This window comes from Eschscholzia californica, unplaced genomic scaffold (genome assembly GCF_041429995.1).
Source record: "Eschscholzia californica isolate CP2 unplaced genomic scaffold, dmEscCali1.0.p SCAF_3, whole genome shotgun sequence".
Lineage (NCBI taxonomy): Eukaryota > Viridiplantae > Streptophyta > Magnoliopsida > Ranunculales > Papaveraceae > Eschscholzia > Eschscholzia californica.
The window spans coordinates 58,363,879-58,380,531 of record NW_028238420.1 but is presented as its reverse complement, the minus strand read 5'-3'; the positions used below and the strand labels follow the sequence as shown (position 1 = coordinate 58,380,531).

The 16,653-nt window shown below is 35.8% G+C and overlaps 1 protein-coding gene and 1 pseudogene across 1 annotated transcript; one reads left to right on the top strand and one right to left on the bottom strand.

Annotated features, from left to right (window-relative positions):
- Positions 1-2,214: 2,214 nt before the first annotated feature.
- LOC147552456 (C2 calcium/lipid-binding plant phosphoribosyltransferase family protein) lies at positions 2,215-5,959 on the bottom strand. The gene has a single exon (XM_086669557.1). It carries the CDS (start codon positions 5,599-5,601, stop codon positions 2,590-2,592), a length of 3,012 nt encoding a protein of 1,003 aa, XP_086525683.1. The 5' UTR covers positions 5,602-5,959; the 3' UTR covers positions 2,215-2,589.
- Positions 5,960-10,203: 4,244 nt separating this feature from the next.
- LOC147552455 (uncharacterized) lies at positions 10,204-11,051 on the top strand (annotated as a pseudogene).
- Positions 11,052-16,653: the final 5,602 nt, after the last annotated feature.

Below are 16,653 nucleotides of genomic sequence, written 5' to 3'. Positions count from 1 at the left end.
TATTTCTCTCTTCTGAAAACTTCATGAGAGTTACATACTATGCAAAGTGCCTCATGAAGAGAAAGAAATGGGACTAGACACCGACACAATACAAGACCCTAAAGGTCGAAAATGAAAGGACCCTAAAAGTCGAAAATGAAAGGATCACGGATGAAATGACCCTAAAGGTCGACAAAATAACAGGTGAAATAGTGTTATGGAAACAAAAGGAAGACATTAAATAAAACATCACTTAATTTATTTTTTTTCATTTTTTTAAATTCTCCAAAGGGTGTCCTAAATGAACTAGAGACCTTGCGTTGCAAAGTTTTATTTCCTAAATATTTTAAGTTCCACTACTTTGAAGTTCTCGTAAATGTTTGTGATGGTCTTTAGAGATCCAAGTATCGATGTAATGGCAGTGTATATGCTACGTAAGATATCACATTGCATTTTATTTTGTGTAATCGAAATAAAAAAAAAATCTTTATAAATGAAAAAGAGAACTTCTTTTTTTTTTTTTTTGAAATAAGAAAACTTTATGTAATGCCTATAAATTACAGTATTACACTATTACACCAATAAATTTGAAGAATAAACAAAACTTTAGTTTGTGCCTATAAATTACACCAATAAACTTTAGTTAGATTGCCCCCAGTCAGGGTTGAACTAAAATTGAAACTTGAAAGGGAAAAAGAGAAGGTGTAAATGGAAGAAGAACCAAAACAAACACAATATCTTGAATCTAGGGCATCCATTTAAGTACCTCCTCAATCATCCATTCTTGATTGCTTTTTTATTTCTGAGTTTTTTTGTGGTCCATTTCTCTACTCCTTGTATCACTAATGACCATCAAATGCTTTCACATTAGCTTTGCTAGTTTTCCATTCTTCTTCCTATCATAGTTATCACTAGTTCTTCATTTATAAGTGATCTTTTTATAAATTAATTAAGTTATATCACTTAGAACTTGTGTTCTAAAATCTAAAGTTAAGGTTAAGTTATTTTTTTTCTCTCAATTATGAATGCTATTGAAAACATCTAGTTTTATGCTTTACCCTAATGTATATAATTCTTTATATAAGTATTGAAAATTTATTCCAACTACATGCTTTATGATTTTTTTTTTATTTAAATTCAACTTTAGCATAATGTAGCAAATGTTTGGGGATATAAGAAAACCACTTTTTCTAATTATTGTGTGAGGGAATTAGGTAGAAAATTTATTTGATCTATGTTGCAATTGTGGGTTTAATGGGTTGTGTAATCGATTTCATTCGAGCCTATCCATTAAGGTTGTAAAATACATTTGAATGTTGAAAATTGAGTACATGACCATGGTGAAAACTAAAGATCCTCTCGTATTGGTTTAGGTTCATTCGTAAGTTCTGAAATCAGTCCAAAATAGTACAGCTGAAGTTGTCGTTTCATTGAATGTGACTTCTAATTTCTTTTCCTTATATCTTAAACCGAGTTTGGTCATTTCGAATAACCCATTCTGCAAACTACACTAAACATGCATAATCCATCAGCTTGAAGGTGGCTACTAGTGCTCACGAAAAGTTTAGATTCCAATCAACTGTAAAGATTAATCATATTCGTGTTCAGAGGAGCTCGAATTTAATTGGTCTGTAGTACAAAACTTTGGATAACAAAATGCTCCTCGAAAGCATCAACGGGAGATGTGATAAGGTCTGAAAAGTCGAGATAATGCCTGTTGATGAATGAAGTTAAAAAGTGAAATCTCTCTGGACCAGGAAGAAGAAGACGGGCTGGTAGTTGGTTCTCGATAACGCAAAAGAAGATGGTAGGCAAAGTTCAACACGCATGAGACGGATAATCATTCACTTACATAAACTAGATAGATTAGTTTTTCAAGCAATATACGTTAATTAGAGAAAACTTATAATGCTAGATTCGTTACAAAATTACGGTTATTTTCGTTGAATGTGTGTTAGTTGGAGACCGGACCTGGAAGTTCTTCGACATTTTAGCACAAATAAGCTTGTTCTGTCACAAGATTAGAGAAATGAGCTATATTTTGGTGAACCCAATCCTTAGATTCTGAACTATATGGTCCTAAGTTCTAGTTAACAAAAAGCAAAGAAAAACTTGTACAATTATCACTGTTTCATTATTTTTTAATCATTTTTGTTGTCGACTGTCAAAAACTAGTCAATAATATAACTATTACTTACTATTTTTAGCTTTATTTATGGATCATATCTTCGAATATTGTTCCGAAATCAATAGTTTTATTCCTTTATATTCTCTTGAAATTAGTGAACCTGTAAGAGAATCTTAGACAAGAGCCAAACAATGAAGCTTCTTTGTCAGAACAGCAAAAAAAAAGTGGTAAGGAAAGATTTGTAGGATATGCAATCTTCTTTATGAAAAGGTTGAGATTCTTGTGTGGTTTTGGTTGTAGGGGACTAAGAAAAAGAAGCTGTCTTTTTCCTTTTTCCCTTTTCAATTTCGTCTCGTCCTGTTAGTTTTTTTGTGGGTTTTGGTCGAAATAGTTTGTTCTTTGTTTATTGAACTTAAGTTTATTATAGTACTATTTGATCTATATTACATATTTCTAAACAAAAAAGGGATCCGATTGTTTCCTCAGAGAAGCAAGTCTGACTTGGCAGGCAATCTCTTGAAGAAATTGAAAGGTACAGACGGCATCTTGCTTCTAAACCGAGGATGGCGTAAGAAGTACAGGCCCAGCAGCAATGCCACTACTTGAAACGGTGTTACGTACAGAATCACAGCCCATATCAAGGAGTAGGTGATAAAGATAGCGGTAGCCCGTGGATCTCGCCAACTCAGCAGTGCTTGAACTCTCTCTCCTTGTGTTGCCAGGTCACCAGCTACTGTCTGAACTCTCCCTGCAACACTTCGTAACCGCTCATACCTAATTCTCACAAGATCTGATGGTCTTGTAGATGGGAAGGTATCAAATTCTTCGTCGAGTTCATCAGGATGGGCCTTATCTGCATAAGACAACTTTGGATCCATATGGGCCGGTTGCCTTGGCCTAAACCGGTAATTCCATATACCGATCACAAACAGGTAGAGGAAAATAGTGGGCAAGATCAACTCTGGGTAGCAAACCAAAATCAAGAACAGGACATACACCAAACAAGTTGTCATTGGGTTCCTCCAATTGCAGATATCATCAAGCCATCTACTAATTCCCATTATTCCAGATAGAAGAGACATGATTCGGTTAAAATTTGCTTTGCTTCTCCTCAGACTCCACATATGAATGTCCACATCCAACATATACTCAACGATTTCTCTTCGGAGTGGTGGTTCTGCACGGGCTAGCCGGGCAGCAACTATAAGCATGGCTTGGTGTCGAAGCATATCTAGTTGATGAACTGAGATTGGTTGAATATAATGCATTTTGGGTAGCAATGGCTTCGAGTACTGGTTCACCATATTAACCCATCCTGTGCAAGTAAATCGAATAGCCAATTGGAGTTCACCTGTTTTCTTCAGACCATGTTGAAGGACTAACAATGGATAGTAATGGATATAAACACGATCGCTTTCCAATGTTGATAATCGGATTCTTAGTTTCCCAATCCTTTGGTCTTTCGATTGTTCTTCTTTGTTTCCATTAATTTGGCAATTATCGAATACACCAACAGTGATAACTGTACAAGGATCATAAACTTCCCAAGTATATTGCTCATTCCAGCGAGGTGATTGTGTGTCTAAAATGGTTCGTGTTCGAATCCATTTATTCCCATACTTTGCAACACAATAAGCATCTGTTATCCTACCACTTCTTGTCTTCATCGGAGCAAGATTTCGAGCACTTAAAATCCCAAGTTCAAGAACTCCAATACTTGGTTTCTTTAGGTGTTTAGCCGAAGGCTGAAGATCGCTACTGAAATGAGTTGCTTCATCAAGAACATGGTAACCGAGATCTAGACAAAGACGGAGATGAATTTTGCTTGAGAATTTGACTTCTTTTTTCTTCTCATTTTCATCTTCTTTTTCAGATGAATGCCTATCAAGATTGAACCATTTAGGAATTACCACCTTATTGTCAAATCGTGGAGTAGCAGCATAAACAGGTATAATCAACCTTCCTAAGATTTCAAACTTATCGGGTCCAACTCTCTCTTCGACTGTTATACTTATTCTCTCATCCATTTCAGATGCCACAAGCATATGTTCCTCATTCCATGTCGGATTAACAGAACGAATTGAAGAAGGACGAGTCATCCTAAACTGGTTTCCTATTTGTATCTTCACAAATGTCTCAGGATTTCGGCCATTATCAGAAGGCACAAGATCTTGAGCTTCAATAACATGAACACGAAGATAAACAAGTTTCGGTGAGAAATAAACCTGTGAACGAGTATGTGAAAGGCTATCGGTATGAACAGAGTGAGCATCAGAATGCCAAGCATCAGGAAACGATTCGTCGGCTTGAGTTCCCATCCAAACAGCAATCATCAATTCACCATTAATCTTTTCCCCATTCTTATTCTCCAATTTATACCATTCTGGTGCTAATGGACTATCAGGAGGAACTCGAAGAGGAACATCAGTAATATCAAACACAACTTGACCCACATAATCATCTTTGCCGAAATCCTTATCTTTGATCACTACTTCAAGTAAATTCGACTGTAAACGTTCTTTAGAGAAAGCGAAAATTTGGTTCCAAACAGGATTCTGGTTCTTCTCAAGGTACTTAGTTTTCCCTCGATAATTTCCTAGTTTTACTTCAACATATGGGTCTAAACTTCCAGTGATGTCCATGGAAGGAAGATCTCTTGCTTTTACAACATTGACATACAGAAAATACATTTGCTCTACTAGATCATATGTTGTTGCAGTTTTATATCTTCCTCTGTATCCCATTCGAGCTGCCACTGGTGGGTTTGTTTCGATTAACCCATATTCAGGTTGTCCTGGAAATTGCATATGCATCATAGTTGATTGCCCCATTCGAGCAGAATCCGTTCTTACTTCCGTGGTTCCAGTTTTTCCAGGTTGAAATCCATGGCCAGAGAAGGATAGAGATGGAGTAGAATTGCCATTAGTAGTTGGCATACTAGTTCCAATTGAATGAAATGTCTTAACTTCTTTATCTTTATTCTTCTTCTTTTTCCGATCGCTACTCCTTATTTCTTCCTCCAATTTCTTATTGTTGTTTTCAATTTCCAGATTCGGAGACTCAATTACTCGGTCGAATTGCATTTGAGCTGTATAAGAAGTATCACAGATTACATAGACTTTGAGAGCAATATCGCCACGAATATAAGAAAACAGGCCTCGTTTCTCAAGCGGGTAACGTTGAATTGTTGCTTCTGATTCAGATAAAGGTATTGAACTACCTGAAATCCTAACTCGTCCGAGGAAATTCTTATGATGATTGCTTTTTTGATCATTATAAACAGTAACTTCGACGACATTGTTAGGAAGAGCTTTTGGGTCTGAAATATTAAACACAAGCTTCTCATTCCATGATGGATTAATATCCTTGTTTTTCGTTTGAGTTCGGTGCCGTTGTTTATCAAAATCGACCTCAACGAACGCACTAGTTGAGCCGTGTCCGTCTTTGGGCATAAGATCACTAGCATCAAGAACTTCAACTACTAATTTTGCCATGGGAAAAAGTTCAAATTGTGTGAAGTTTAGATATGAATTGTTTGAGATTGAGGACTATAGAGGGTGAAGAAAGAATAGGAGTTTGAAATGTTAATGAAATGAAGGGTGGTGGGAGGATAGAAAGAGAGGTTGAGAGTAAGAGTTGGCGGTGGATGAGAAAGGACTATTTTTAGGAGTAAGAAGACAGTAACAGAGGTAAGAGAGAGGGGGGGCCGTTTGGTGGGAGTGAAGTGGTAGGACCCATGATTTTGGTTGTAAGTTTGATTGAGAATGAAGTATTTTTGGTGGGGACAAGCTTTTTCTTACGATTTTGAGTTTTGCTTTCTTTGTAATTATATTGTAGTGTTCATAAATCAAAGAAAAATAGAATTTATCCTCTGCATTTTAGTGTAAACAGTGCCTCTGATCCGATCGGTTTTACACTGTTAATTTAAATACGTATACGGGGATTTTAAGGATCATTAGTGATGGTATAATTAGGTTATCGTAATGAAAAAAATATCATAGCAACAATTTCTTCACCATATTTTTTGAAATATATTGTTCTCATTTTCCTAGTTACATTTTGGGTTTGCAACCAAAAGAAAGTTACATTTAGGGCTCCACTTGACATGTATTACATGCCAAGATCTTCAAAAAACAAAAAGAATACTCTGTTTTTGCTACATTAAATGGGTTATTAATTCAAATTTGCCCCCCATATTTGTTTAGCATATTAAAATAGCCTCAAAGACAATATTTCAGTTAGTTAACTTTGTCGGTCAGATTTTGTTTCCCTTTTTATCCTTGGTTTCAAAGCTATTTACCTCTTGGTCTTTCTTCTTCCTTGACGAAAAATGGTGGACGCCAAACGGCCGATGACCTTCTTAAAAAACGTTGTCGCCGCAAGAATAAGGAAGAAGACTAATATGAATGACCACAATTTTTCTTTAATCACAACTTTTTTTTGTTGAAGATCTTGAATCACAACTTAGGAGTCCAATTTAAATTCGTAGTATGGACATTAATCTATTTATTTTATTTTATTTTTTCTTTAGCCATCTTACTATTATTTGTCCCCCATTTTGTTGTGTGTTTGAAGTTCAATGCAGGTGTTTATTTGAACCATTGATTAATTGGCGAGAAGGAAGAGGTAAGTGATTGTTGATTGTAGCGTAGGTCCTATATATCATCCATATTGTTTAATACAATATTTGCCACTTTTTTTTTTGTTGAAAGAATAGTATTTGCCACTTAATAAGCACCATTCTACATATCATCTTATCATTACTGAGGGTGGAAATTCTTTATCTTCAAAAAGATTATAACGAAAAGATACAATAAGTTTCTAGTATAGGTTAACTCTTATCAAAAAAAAAAAAAGTTTCTAGTATAGGTTATATTGAAAACCCAAACATTACCATCAAATAGTGGCTGATTTGTTTAGTGGAAGACATAAGGCCCTATGTGTACTTTATGTGAGGTAATATTTGAAATTCATGTACCGACTTAAAGGCCACAAAGTTAGCTTTTAGTTAATATTCTACCACTAGATCTATTTTGGTAAACATCCATTGACAATGACATGCCTACTTCACTAAGGAGACTAGGAGAGTTGCATTTTGCTATTTCACCATTTCAGTGAGTGTTATTTTAATAAATTAAATTTAAAAATAAAAAATATTAAATTAATATTTTTCAAGTCATTGTATAGGTTTTGCAACAGAAAAAAAAAATCATTTTATAGGTTGAATGCGAATGCAAATACAGCAAGTGAACCCTAAGCTGCTGCCCCTTACCAAGAAAATGATTTTTATAGCCGCTGCAACCAACATCTTTCCGGCAAATAGTCCAATTGAAGCTGAAGCAAAATCGATGTTTTTGGGCATTGAACTAGCTAGACGTTTGAACACAAGAAAATGTACCTTCGAGGGAGACTCACAAAATGTGATCAAGGCCTGCACTCATCAATTGAAGAATCTCCATGGAGAATTGGAAGCATTGTCGCAGAAATCTTTAATCGTCTGAACACTTTCGAAAAATTCAGGTTCAAATTTACGCATAGAAAAACTAATTTTGTGGCTCATAATCTCGTTAAATATGCAGTTGATAATCAGGTTGTAAACACTTGGGTAGGCCAAATACCACCTACATGTATCAGTGAATCTTGATAGTCTTCACATTACTTCTTTGATTCTGAATGAATAATAGGCTAAAGCCACTTTTTCATCAAAAAAAAAGTGAACCCTAAGCTTCTATAAAGTTAGACTCTTTCTCTTAATAATGTTTTACTCTTTTTCATAGACATTTGCCTATCACCTATTTTTCATGTGTTTTTTTATGTCGAAATTCGAATTTTAGCCAGTTTAAGGTTAAATATATTAAAATTTGTGGCTAATAATGAGGTCGTAGTATCATATTTCATTCAAACAGATAGACTTGTAAGATCAAATTCTAAATTACTTTAAGATGAGTTGTCAGACTTGCAGGCTACAAAATGAAGAATTCTTTACAGATCAAAGATATATCATCCAATTCCTCATTTCTGTAATTTTACTTTATATATTTTGTAATTTAAAGTGTTTTGAAGTTTGATGCATTTACATTTTTTAAAAAATAGGTCTTAGTTGTTGACTGGTACGTAGAGAAAGCTAAATTACTTTTAGATCGTGATACAGTCCATGTTATTTGCTAGTAAAATGAGAAATAATCGAGATTATTCTTCCTATAAGTATAAAGATAGACTGAACAATTCTTTCTGTAAAGAAAAAGATAAACAATGTAGTTTTCTGTTTTATAAAAACAGAGTAGGTTTATGAATTCCTTTAAAAGAATAGACGAGCAATAACAATTTCGACTAATCTAGAGAATGTCGAAAGAACAAGAAAAATAAAATATATTAGGAAATAATATAACTTAAGCAAGTGATTTTTTTTCCTTAAGACATTAATCACTCTGTTTTATGTACAAACATTGTAGACGAAGTGCCTCCCACGACAACGGTTTTACCTTTATCATAGGAGGTATTTCTGATCGGAAATCACTCAAACATTAAGTAAATAGTATAGTCTCTTGAGTGTATTCTCTCTCAAAAATCTAATAATTTCTAAGAAATTTTTCAGTATGTTTTTTGTGGTTTTGTAAACTGGGAATAGCTATATTTTTTAACTCATGACTATTGATGGAACAATCATAGTAGCAATGGGAGGAAACAATCCAAATAATTGTTGGTCCGCCGGACCATCCTAGGCCGTTGGATGATGATCCGTGTGGTCACTAAGGAAAATATTCAAATGACCAGACTTGATTTAATCTCGTTGGTCGGATGATAATGCATCTAGAAAGAGATAAGCTCCAACACTCCTCGCGACGATGTATACGCGCATAGTGTGTATGGGCGGCTCTAAAGCGCCCAATGCGTCCTCCACACTCATCCTCCCAAGAGCGTACATTTTCTTTTTAACTATGATCAAATCTTCCTCAACAAATAACTCAATCTGTGAACAGGGGCGGATCCATGGGGGTGCGAGGGGGTGCGGCCGCACCCCCTGGATCCTCCCGAAAAAAAATAGTAGTAGTAGTAGTAATTTTTTTTTATATAGATGTAGGTATATGTGCATATGTATATAACGATGTGTTTAGATGACATGAAGAAGACTCTGGCGTAATGGTTAAGGTACGGGATTCAAGTGCCCTTGACGTGAAGGTCATGAGTTCGAAACCCAGTACCTACATTATAAGTTTTATTTCTGAAGTGCTTGTGCTTTTAAGTATATGTAAATGACCGTGCATTGTTCTAACAGAGTTGGAGAATGGCCTGATGGTAGAGATGGCAAGCCCCTTAGCGTTGGGAACCAGTGTGACATGAGCTCGAACCTAGCTGCCCCGCAATTTAATTTTATTTTTTTAAAATATAGTCAATTTAACTAGTAACCTATATAAAATCAATTCAAATATCTTAAACCCCTACAAACTTCAATTCATCTACTATACACTCTACAAACTTCAATTTATGTACCCTAAACTCTAAAACTTCAATTCATCTACCCTTAAACTCTATAAACTTCAATTCATCTACCCTAAATCCCTACAAACTTTAACTCTAACCATAAATCCTACAAACTTCAACTCATCTACCCTAAAACCTAAATCCTATAAACTTCAAATCATCTATCATCAAGTTCAACACCGGAAGTTCCGGACTCGACTCCAACGTTATTTTCTATTCCAACACCGGGGCCGACTCCAACACCGGAACCAACTCCTACATTGGTAAGTCCTCTCGAATTTAATTTATCATCTTTACCAATTGATCCGGGGCTTAGATTACCAATTTCAAATTATGAATCTAAATATAGAGATGAAATTCGTAGACACTATTTACAATGTGGTCCATTTCAACCAAAGGACCATAATTTTCCAAAAGACAATAATGGAAGACGTTTCATTCCGTCATGGTTTAATGATCATCAAGAGTGGTTAGAATATAGTGTTGAAAAAGATGCCGCATTTTGTTTATTTTGTTATGTTTCTGAAAAAGGTAAAGCTGGTCGGGATACTTTTGTTAATGGAGGTTGGAATAGTTGGAGAAAACCTGACCGGTTAATGAAACATGTTGGAAAAATGAATAGTCAACATTATAATGCTCGGATTAGTTGTATAAATTTGATGAATCAACAACAACATATGACAACGGCATTAGATAGACATTCCGAGCAAACTCAAGTGGCATACCGCACCCATTTAAACGCTACCATAGAGGTTGCTCGGTATCTATTGGAACAAGGATTGGCGTTTCGCGGAAATGATGAATCTGAAACTTCACAAAATCCAGGTAATTTCATTAAACTACTAAAGCTTCTTGCTCGAAATTGTCCAGAAATTGATGCAGTTACATTTGATAATGCTGCTGGAAATTTGAAATTGGTTGCTCCTAATATTCAAAAAGATATTGCTTATTCATGTGTATATGAAACTATTAAGTGGATTATTAGTGATCTCGGTGATGCTCCCTTCTCTATTTTGATTGATGAAGCACGAGATATTTTTCTATAAAGGAGCAAATGGCTATTGTGATTCGTTATGTGAACATCGAAGGGCGTGTTATTGAGAGGTTTTTAGGGGTTGAGCATGTGACAGATACTTGCGCTAAAAGTTTAAAATTGACATTAGATTCATTTTTGTGCAGATATGATTTATGTATTTCTCGCTTGCGAGGCCAAGGATATGACGGAGCTAGTAACATGCAAGGAGAGTATAATGGTCTAAAAGCCCTTATTTTAGAGCAAAATCCATGTGCTTATTATGTCCACTGCTTTGCTCATCAGCTGCAACTTTGTTTGGTATCACTAGCGGATAATCATGTGAGTATGAACTTACTTTTCCATTTAGTCGGGCAAATGATTAATGTTATTGGAGGATCGTGCAAGCGACAAAGTATGCTTAACATTATACAAAAAACAAAAAAATAGAAGCAAATGAACTCGGAGACCTTATAACTGGACAAGGTTTAAATCAAGAAACAAGTCTAAGGCGATCTGGAGCTACTCGTTGGGGTTCCCACTATAACAGTTTGGCATCTTTGTTAGAACCTTTCACGTTCAGTTCTGTGATGGACGTCCTTGAAGTTATTGCTACACATTCTGTTAAAGCGGATCAAAAAAGGGAAGCAATAGATTTGTTATCCAAGATGCAAACTTTTGAGTTCGTATTTTGTTTACATTTGATGAAACTTTTGTTGGGAATAACAAATGAATTGTCACAAGTACTACAAAGAAAAGACCAAGATATTGTGACTGCAATGGATTTTGTTGAGTCATCAAAATCTAGAATCCAATATGTACGAGACCATGAGTGGTCATCGTTGGTCTGGAATGTTTGTACTTTTTGTGAAAAACATAATATTGAAGTTGTTGATCTTAATGGTTCGTACATAGTTCAAGGGAGAAGCAGAAGGAATGCACAACAAATTAGAAACTTGTATCACTATCAAGTGGAGATTTTCAATACCGTTATTGATATGCAACTTCAAGAATTAAATGCTCGTTTCACTGAGAAGAATACGGAGTTGCTCCGTTGTATGGCATGTTTGAGTCCATCTAGATATTTTGCTCTTTTCGACAAAAGTAAGTTGATGTGTCTTGCTGAATTTTATCCGTCAGATTTCAGTAGTCTTGACACTATGCTACTAAGTTCTCAGCTTGATAATTACATTTACGATATGAGGCACAATGATGGTTTCTCAAATTTAGATGGAATTGGATCTCTTGCCAGAACATTGGTGGAAACTAAGAGGGATAAAGCATATCATCTAGTTTATTTGCTTATCACTTTAACACTGACTTTGCCGGTTGCAACTGCCTCTGTTGAAAGAGCTTTTTCAGCTATAAAGCTAGTTAAAACACGCTTAAGAAACAGGATGAGTGATGCGTGGCTAAATGATAGTTTAGTAGTCTTTATTGAAAAAGAAATTTTTAGTGAAATTGACAATGAGTCGATTATGCGAACATTTCAAATATGAACTCTCGTAGAGGTCAATTGCGTTTGTAATCGTTGATGTATCAATATAATTAATGAATATAAGTATTTTATTAATTATTGTGTTTGCAAAAAAAAAATTATTTAGGTATATAAATCCGCACCCCTTAAGTGAAAATCCTGGATCCGTCCCTGTCTGTGAAGGTTAATATCTCTTTCATATAGAATTGGTTTTATGTGATCTTTAGCTTGGAATTCAAGCTCGCCAGCACAAACACAACAATGTACTTTTTGAGTCGTTTTGAAGAGTAGAGTGCACTCAAATATGCAAAAAAAAAAAAACTTCCCCAGCTGAGGAAGACCGATTTTCACAGTCCCTTCACGGATTGTTAGCTCATTAGCTTGCTAGTTAAGGACCTTCGATAATGATGACATCATTGAATTAAGGAAAACACAAATAAATAAATGAACACATTTTAGTAGAGAATAAAACTAATTTAGTACCATACATGAACAACTGATAGTGAGATACCAAACATAACAATATATAAGATACTAAGAGCATCTCCAATGCAACACTTAATCTTAAAAATTTAGAGTGCCTAATTTTTTTTTAACTTTCTCCTATGCAAAACTTAGTTTGGATTTCTAATTTGTTGTTGCAGCTGTTAAATAGAGATATCTCAATAGGAAATTTTCTTTCTGGAGCGTCTTCTTGATATATCTCTAATTGTCTAACTCATCATTTTTCAAAATTGGACAAATAAAAGTCAAGTCTTTATATATCATTCTACATAAATACAACTTTAGAGATTTGCATTGGAGATAAACAAAATCTAGAAGATCTCTAATTTTCCGTCTAAGAACGAGAAGCTCAATTGAGACTTAACACGTCCACCACCAAACACATTTCTAAGATACCAGTGACTAAATAGGCAAAAAAAAGTTCAAAACACTGATATTTTCGTAATTTTATAGACAATTTTCTTTTAAAAAAAATACTGATATATTCGTAATTAATGGTGTCTTGTTTGATTATTTTGCTTTGTTTTTTTTGCTAGTGAAAATGCATTCCGGAATCAACTGTTGGTTTTTCTTTCTACACAGACTACACTCACAAACTCATATGAAGTTTCTGGTTACCCACTTAAACCAAGGCAAGGTAGATAACTTCCTAGATGATCAAAAGATAATTGAGATAAATAGATCATTGGAGAATTAGCCAATAATTGAGGTGGTTTGAGAATAAGTAGGTGGTATAGTATGGCACCCATGTGGGTTCCTCCACGTGTGAATGGAAAAACAACATATAGGGAGAGGTAGAATCTAAATTTGGAATAGATAAAGAAAAAGAAGATGTTTTGTTTGTGTTATCAAAGGCACATGCACCTCTTGTTTGTGCACTTCATTTCTATGTTGACTATTGAAGTATATTGAAGAAAAGGAAGATATCTTGAAGATATCTCCCCAAGATAGAAAGAAATACATAATATAGCAATTGTAATTTTAATTGTTTCCTCTTTGTAATATTTCCTTATTTATTATTTCTCTACAAACCCTATTGTAATCTCTATAAATATGTACCCAAGTCTATCAATGAAATTACCTTTGATAATTATATCTCTTGTTCCTCCTTCAATTTAATATGGTATTAGAGCAAAGTTGATATTTCTGGGATTTCTACTCGATAATAATTATTTCGTTTATTCGGATTTTATTCATTCTAAGGAGCTCTACGGATTCTTATTATCGTTATACTTTGAGCATCCCAACTCCATCTTCAAAGGTCAGTTACTAACACAATTTTTCTGAATTTTTTCAAATTTTTTCGAATTTTTTTCGATTTTTTTAACCTATTTTTAGGTTATGAATAGTTCTGTTCCAGAATTAGGTTAAAATTAATCCTGTTCCGATTCAGATTAGAATTTTTCCGTTCTGGTTTATCTAAAAACAGAACAGATCTAATCCGGTACATCTTTACTCCGGAATAGAGAAAACCTGGTATACTTGTATACCAGAATAGACTTAACCTGGTATTTTCCAATACCAGTGTATAAACTAAACCCGGAACACAACAAACTCTGTTCCCGATCGGAACCAAAAAATCACTTTTGGTTCCCGACACCAACTTCATCTTCTCCGGTGACTACTTCTAGGGTTTTTTTGTTTTTCCGCCGGAATTAGGTTACAGACGAAGGAAAGCAAAGTCTCCGACGTCTGACCGCGAAGGGTTTTCCCTCATCTAAACCGAGATATTATTTCCCCCGACGTTTCTCTCTCTACACCATTAAAACTTGATCGGAAACCCTAGTTTTTCTCGATCGGATTTTTTTAAAAAATTACAACCCACCATCTCGGTTTCCAGCCATCTCTCTTTGCGAAAACCTGTCCCTTCGATCACCTCACAAAAGCCCCTGTTTTTTTACTCGGAACCCTAAATTTTTGGCCGGAAATCAACCTCCCTGTTCCTTGATCGGAACCCTAATTTTGGCCGGCGAGATTTCATCGGAACCCTAATTTGGCCGGCGATAACTGACGCAACTGAGTCAAACCAATTTGACTCAACCCTGTTGCTTTGACCCGTGACTTTACTTCTGTTGACTTGACTACAGTCAGCCGACCTTGACCGACCCAGCTTTGACTTTGACTGACCCAGACTTTTGACTTTCTTTTTGTGACACCTCACGTTTGTGACGTTTTTTTTTTTCCCCACAGTCCATAAACTGTTTGGCTTATTTGTGACAGCATCTACTGTCATATTAACTTCCCAACACTTCTGTTAAGTTGTGACATTCTGGGCTGTCCCTTTTATTTCCTAACACTTCTGTTTGGACTATTTGAGACAGCACCTATTTTCTTTTTTTCTTTCCGACACTTCTGTTAGTTGTGCAAATTCTGAACCGTCCCTTACATATTATTGTGACGTTGATTTTAAAATAGATTATTTTCTTCTATTCTTTACAGAACAATGACTTCTGGACAATCTGCCAACATCAGTGATCTGAACTCGAATTCAGATGACACTCCACCGATGACAGACACTACTCCTCCTCTTCAAATATGTGAGGCTTATTATGTGCATCCTTCGGATAATGCCACTTCTGTTGGTGTTAATCCCGTTCTTACCGGTCCAGACTATGCTGAATGGGCTCACAGTATGCACGATGCTCTTATCATTAAAAATAAGCAAGGTTTTATCGATGGGTCGCTCCCTAAACCGACGGATCCTGCGCAACTTCATGCATGGACCCGTTGTGACACCATGGTGGCTGCTTGGATATCCAATTCTGTCAGCGAGGAAATCCGACGTAGCACGAGACGTTCGGCTTCTGCTTTTGATCTTTGGAAGAATTTGAAGGAGCGTTTTGCTACGTCTAACGCTACCTACATTTATCAGCTGAAGAAAAAGATTTCTGCCCTTACTCAGGAGCACCAGACTATTTCAGCTTATTATTCTCAGTTGAAGTCTTATTGGGACGAATTGGATGCTATCATCCCACCCACTTCATGTGCTTGCCCTGTTGGCAAAACAACTATTGAATATCATCTTACCTCGCGTACGATTGAATTTCTCATGGGTCTTCATGAACGTTATTCTGCGACTTGCAATAACATACTTCTCATGGAACCACTACCTTCTCTGGCCAAGGTATATAATTTGGTCATTCAAGAAGAGCAGAAAAATAAGATCAATGCTCCTTTTGACTTTCACGCTTTCAACGCTAAGATCACGGCTGCTAACAAGTTGAAAGAAAGTGATTTACCTCGCCCGAAAAATAAGCGAGTTCGTCCTTATTGTACTAAGTGCAACCTTCATGGACACATTGCTGACACTTGTAACAGAGATGTAATGTGCACTCATTGCAAACGTCTCGGTCATTCTGTTGATCGATGTTATCTCCTACATGGTCGCCCCCCTCGTCCAGGTGGTGCCCGTAGCACTTCTCAGGGTTCCAGCTCTTCTGCAGCTCCAACTCTTACCAGAGAAGACTATGACCGCATTATGGCAGTTATCAATGCACAAACTCCTTCCAGTTCTGCTATGATGTCAGGTACTTCCCTATCTCACCCTTCTGTTTGGATTGTTGATAGTGGTGCTTCAAACCATGTTTGCTTCTCTCTAGATGCTTTTAGCTCTTATGCTTTAGCACCACCATCTTGTTGTGTTCAAATTCCTGATGGAGCGACTTACTTAGTCAAATACATTGGCAGAGTCGTCTTTTCCGACTCTCTCTCTATTGACCAAGTTTATTACATTCCTAATTTCAAATTTAATTTGATGTCTGTAAATCAGACTTGTAAATCTTTGAAATCTGGTATTTATTTTGATTCAACTCATTGCCTTTTTCAGACGATCTCAAATCATCAGGAGATTGGTCGGGCTGATGCTATTGATGGACTCTACATTCTCCGTAGGAATTTTACTGCACTTGCTTTGAATAAGTCAATCGACGTCTGGCACCGTCGACTTGGACATCCTAATTTAGGCCGTTTACGTACTTTATCAGAACGTTTCCCGTTTATTTCCTTTAATAAGTCGCATGAATGCGTTGTATGCCCTATGGCAAAACAATCTAAGTTGGTTTTTAATAAAAG

What these genes read in the sequence shown, in the direction of transcription:
- LOC147552456 (XM_086669557.1), bottom strand. Translation starts at nt 5,601, where the DNA reads ATGGCAAAATTAGTAGTTGAAGTTCTTGATGCTAGTGATCTTATGCCC.